The sequence below is a fragment of the Lycium ferocissimum genome, unplaced genomic scaffold (genome assembly GCF_029784015.1).
Source record: "Lycium ferocissimum isolate CSIRO_LF1 unplaced genomic scaffold, AGI_CSIRO_Lferr_CH_V1 ctg16840, whole genome shotgun sequence".
In the NCBI taxonomy this organism is placed as follows: Eukaryota; Viridiplantae; Streptophyta; class Magnoliopsida; order Solanales; family Solanaceae; genus Lycium; species Lycium ferocissimum.
Window position 1 is genome coordinate 7,368 of NW_026716847.1, and position 5,499 is coordinate 12,866.

At 32.9% G+C, this 5,499-nt stretch overlaps 1 protein-coding gene across 1 annotated transcript; it reads right to left on the reverse strand.

The window, feature by feature from the left end:
* Positions 1-2,749: 2,749 nt before the first annotated feature.
* On the reverse strand, positions 2,750-5,184 carry LOC132042643 (vetispiradiene synthase 3-like). The gene is made up of 6 exons (XM_059433175.1): positions 4,977-5,184; positions 4,599-4,872; positions 3,911-4,505; positions 3,682-3,820; positions 3,290-3,535; positions 2,750-3,177 (listed from the first exon to the last, which is right to left on the reverse strand). Exons 1-6 carry the CDS (start codon positions 5,085-5,087, stop codon positions 2,881-2,883), a joined length of 1,662 nt encoding a protein of 553 aa, XP_059289158.1. The 5' UTR covers positions 5,088-5,184; the 3' UTR covers positions 2,750-2,880.
* Positions 5,185-5,499: the final 315 nt, after the last annotated feature.

A 5,499-nucleotide genomic window follows, 5' to 3' on the forward strand; every position in this document is an offset into this window, starting at 1 on the left:
TGGGTGCGTTATAATTAATCCGAGTATACTTTGAGGGGGTATTTGACTATTTTCTCTTTAATTTATTGGATTTGAAATCTTTTAGAGATTTATTGGTACTCTCTCTGTTCCAATTTAAGTGACTTATTTTTCTATTTAGTTTGTCCAAAAAAAGAGTGTTTCTTTTTATATTTAGTAAGTTTTCCAATTCCAACATTCTACCTCGCAAGTTTAAGACTATAAAATTTAAAGGACTACACACATCTTTAATTTAAGATCACAAGATTCAAAAGTCTCTATTTGTTTCTTAAACTCCGTGTCCAGTCAAACTAAGACACTTAAATTGGGACGGAGGGAGCAATATTTATTTAGGGCCTGTTTGGAAAGCCACCAGGTAATTGAAATTGGGTATAATTACACAGTTTGGCCTGGTTGTTTGACCAAGTAATTACTTGGTTAGGTGGGAATTGAGAGGGTGTAATTACACTCTCCAATTCTCTGGGGGTGGGGGGGGGGGGGGAGGCGCTGAGAATTGGGTGTAATTACAGGGTTCCTTTTTATTTTTTTAATATTAACTTCTTTTATTTTTTAATTCATTTTAATTTCTTTTTTATTTTAACTTTTTAATTATTTTTATTGTTTAAAATATATTTTTCTTTTTATATTATTTATCTTTCATTTCCTTTCTTCTCATTTCCAACCTTTACTTCTTGTGGTTCCATGTAATTGCTCGTATTTTTTTATTTTTATATTATTTTATTCTTTTAGCATAACTGTGTTATTATTCTAATTTTTAAAACTACACCTCTTAGCATTAGAAAGAATGAATCATTAACAAACTTGGCATATAATGAGAGATATTATTAAAGTAGAATTTATTTGTGAACGAGGTTATAGACTTATATTTTCCCTTTCTTTTGAATTATATTTACTTAAGTTATGTTGGAATTGACATAAGAGTTATGTTAAACTTTTTCATTTGGATTTTGAATTTAGGTTATATTTTCGATTTTAATTTATTTGCTTTAGTATTTTTTTTTTTTGGTAACTAACCTTTCCATTAATCACCAGTGTAAAATGTTACAAGCACCATAGTTGACTGACTCAGCCAAGCTATCCGTGAAAAATCTCAAAACTGACACAAAGCTCTGAAACATAGCTAAAACATAAGATTTTGCAACATAAGACTCAGCCTAGGTGGAGCTCCAACACAACATGTATATGCAATCTCCTTAGCAATGACTTCATACTCCTTTCTTCTCTTCTCAAAAATCGTGTATTTCTCTTGATCCATATGCAATGGACATACTCAGTGAAGATCCTTTTGAGCAGTAGAGCCCTCTGTGTCTTGCCTTTGGTTGCCTTCAAGATCATCTGCAAATGTTGATCCCATCCAGTAGCAGTTGTTGGTTGTCTCTGTATCTAGGTTAATAGTCTGCTTTAGTATTATTGACTTATTATTTCACATTTTATGCTGCTTATTTTTCACTTACAATTGATAGAACTTTTTGGTCAAACATTTGACTAATAACGTTATGGCATTATATTTATAAAAATTAATTTTTTTTGTCAAACGTCCAATCCATGATGTTCTCACAAAAAAGACTGTTTTTAATTTTTATAATTAATTAAAATTAAAATATAATTAATTTAAAAAATATAAATCAATTATTTTTTACAATATTAATTACAAATATATGATTATTAATTAATATATTTTCAAGAAACAATGTGTCGTTAAATACCTAATTTAATATTATTTATAAAGGCACATAATTTTTCTATTTTTGGTAATTAAATCTATTTTTTAAATTAAACTAACTGTGTTATTACACTTGTGCAACCAAACATCACACTTGTAATTACACTGTAATTACGTTATAACAAATAAACAGGTCTTTGTGACTAAAAATTGTGTAATTACTACCCTAGTAATTACACCAATTCCAATTACCTTGTATTTGGTGGCTTTCCAAATGTATGACTCTTAGAGAATTTTCGAACACATATACAGGTTCTGAACCACAACTACTCAATCTGATGAATTCATAGCATTGAAAGTATGTCCGCCCCTGGATGTAGCATAATTCATTTAATTCAACCGAATCCATAATTTTCAGCATTGAGCATAAATATATGTAAAAAAAAAAAAAAAAAAAAAAAAAAAATCAACAAATAAATTGAATTTGAATCCATAATTTTAAAATGTAATGAATTCAATGAAACTCATCTTGTTCAAATTTTGAATTCGACTATTTTGTATACAGGTAGCCCCATACAAGAAAGTAAGACGGGTCAATTTCATCAGTGCCATACCAAGATCAGCTGCACGGAAAATTTTGAGGAAGGAGTTGGTGCTTCAAAGCAAACTGTTAATTCTGTCAAATTTAACATGGTTCACTTCCTAATTTGTCCTTAGGAATACATGTTAGCATCAACAAAATGGACACACCGACAGTGTGGAAGATCTTTATGTTATTCGTGTAATTTTCCCTGCTGTAACAGAACATTCGCCATGTTTTACAGGCCATGTTATGAACATCACTTATTGATCGAATAATAGTGGTGATCGAGTAGTGCAGTGTATATTAGTTAAACTCACAACTAAAACTTGCATTCGTAAAACTACACCATCTTATTCGATTTAAACAACAAAAAAAGGAACTTTCATAGGAAAAAAGGGAAAGAAAAAAAGTAAGTCCGGACTGGTGTTTCCATAATGAAAATGAAATGAAGAATAAAAAATTTTGGCAATATTATTTCTTACAAGTATTATAAGGAGGTCCTACATAGAAGTGCGTTGCACCATTACTTAGCAACTTTATACAGCATGATAAAAACAAATTATTTGAATCAAGAAGAATGAAGTCCTCGGGCACCAAGACAAGCAGTGATTAATATTTAAATTTCAATGGAGTCCACAAGTAGGGCAATAATGTGAGGTTTTAGAACTTTCTCGGGATGTGTGTATCCATCTTGATTGTGCTTATACGTGACATCAATGATGCGAGCAAGATTGAGAATTCGGGTTAAAATTTCGGCAGAGACGGGAGCCGGCCTAAGAATTCCTTCATTAACATCCTTCCACGCTGTCTCAGCCATTTCATGAAATTTAACCATTGCCTCTTCCGTTGATACACCATAATCTCTCATGTAGCATTCAATTCCTGTAGCAATTTGTCCCCTACTTTTCTCAACCTGGAAAGGCAGATAGGTTAGGGGTCAGTCTTTATATTGCTTCAATTGTCTTTGTAACATGTTGTTTGTTCAAATCTCATGTAATAATATAATTTTGTGATACAACTCATACCTCGTATGTGGCTATGTCATCAATAACTCGGCATAGTGTCACATTAGCTTCAAGAATTTTAGGATTCTTTGCCAACCACTCAAAGTCCTGCTCTGTAGCAGACTTCATGCCCAAATACGATGTTGTCGTGAGCAAGTAATAGGTGCTAGTTGCTAAAGCATTACTTAGGTATTCAGAAACAGGTGGCATATATCCTTCAATAAACCATTTTGCCTCGACATTATAGTTCCTCACTATTTCTTTCATCTGTGAACACCAGAAATATAAATTCAATTGTTAGAAAATTGTAACTTGATAGCTTCAAGTTTATGATCGCTAAAATGCAAGGTGAAACAAAGTTAGAAATGGATTAAGGAAATAAGTAATTCGATAGTTAGAGAACTCAGACATACTCTTTCTTTTGCATGATAGACAACATGAGATCTTCCATCACCAGACAATTCCTTTTCGTAATCCTTATAAAGATCTAGAAGAGCTTTATAACTGATTTTCATGTAATCAGGGAGACGATCAATTTCGCTAATATCCCACCTATACAGTGACAAAGCAAATGTGAGTTAATTATGCATTTTAAAAGAGCATAAAATATAAGGAACAAGAGTTGTCTTATGTAGTTCATACCTTTGTATGGCATCTGTATATGTTTCAAGTTCTTTAACTATACCATAAGCGTCAAAGGTATCATCAACGATTGAAATCATAGCTATGGTCTTAGCAAGCATGACACGGGCTAGAGAATATTGAGGCTCAAAATATACTCCAACAGTCCAAAAATAACATTCAACTGCTCTATCTCTTGCATATGGAAGTGTTGTCACGAAATCCAAATCTTTCCACCACCTTGATACTTCAGCAAGTTCTTGTTTGTGCAACATCTGAAGCAAGTTGAAATCCAATTTGGCAAATCTAAGCAACACATCGTTCTTCGATTTCTCCTTCTCGTAGATTGATGAGATGAAGAATCGGGTCTCAACTCGAGGAATGCCTTTGTGCAAAGATTGCTCAAGGGCATGTTCCACTTGCTCTTTCAGAGGAGATTTCAAGTGTGGAGCTGCGGACTCAAGATGAGTAGTGGAAAATGTGAGTGCATCTTCTAAGATATCTTCACCATGAGTCCTCACATGTGAAGCTTCATACAAGCTCAATAATCCAAGGACATCACTAGCAAGAGACTCCTCGAATTTTCCATTTCCACCTTGGAATTTGCTGAAAATTTCTGGTATTTCAAGGAATAATAAACAAGATTAGGCTTCGGTCAACCAGACAACAATTATAAAAACATCAAACTCGTACTTTATGAAGGACTTACTAGGAGAGATGTTATAACCGTGTTGCCTAAGTAATCGAAATTGAAGAGCAAAAGTGCATAAATCATTATATTCATCACGCTCAAAGCTTGTATTCTCACTGTAAATCTGTGTCAGGATCTCATCAATTTCTTTCTCGAAGTGATAGGCTATACCAAGACGTTCAATAATGTCAATCAAATTCAATGTCTCAGCCAAATTTTGTCCAGTAGCTAACAACATACTCCTTGTTTGTTCCTTCAATGCTTCAATCTCTTGAGCATACTTTTGTGCAACCTATATATAATGTATCGGTTAAAACAAAAAAACAAAAAAAAAAAAGCAAACTTTAAATAAACATAAAGAAACTATATGTATAAAGATGATGAATATTTAGTTACCTCATTGTCAATGGAGAAAGAATGGAAACGATCACCCCATAGACTAGGAGAGAAGTTGGCGACAGGGCGAACAATCTCTTCTTCATGGTTCACAACTGCAGTTGAGCCCATTGCTAATTAGAAATGAGGGTATTTTTTTTTTTTTGTTCGTTAAAGGGAGAAAGAAACTCTCAAGTTGAGAATTGATGAGTGTGATGACATAAATGGAAGAGAAGGCATAAGTATATATAGTGGTGATAAACACAAACCAATTTTCTAATTTATCATTAAAGCATGTTGAATATTCAGAGTAGAGCCATCTTTTTTGAAGTTTATTTTACTATTTTATTCCCCCTCATTTCAAATTCCGCTGCCTTAACTTACCCTACCCCTTGTTAAAATTATAAGTATTCTTTTTAATATAAAATTAATTTCAAGGATCACTGTAGTTTGCTAGCCTGTTGCCGTACTTGACTATGGACAAGCTTAGAGTCAGGAGTCAGCAGGCAGCAGCCATTTGATTTCTTTAATTAATTTCCTCCCT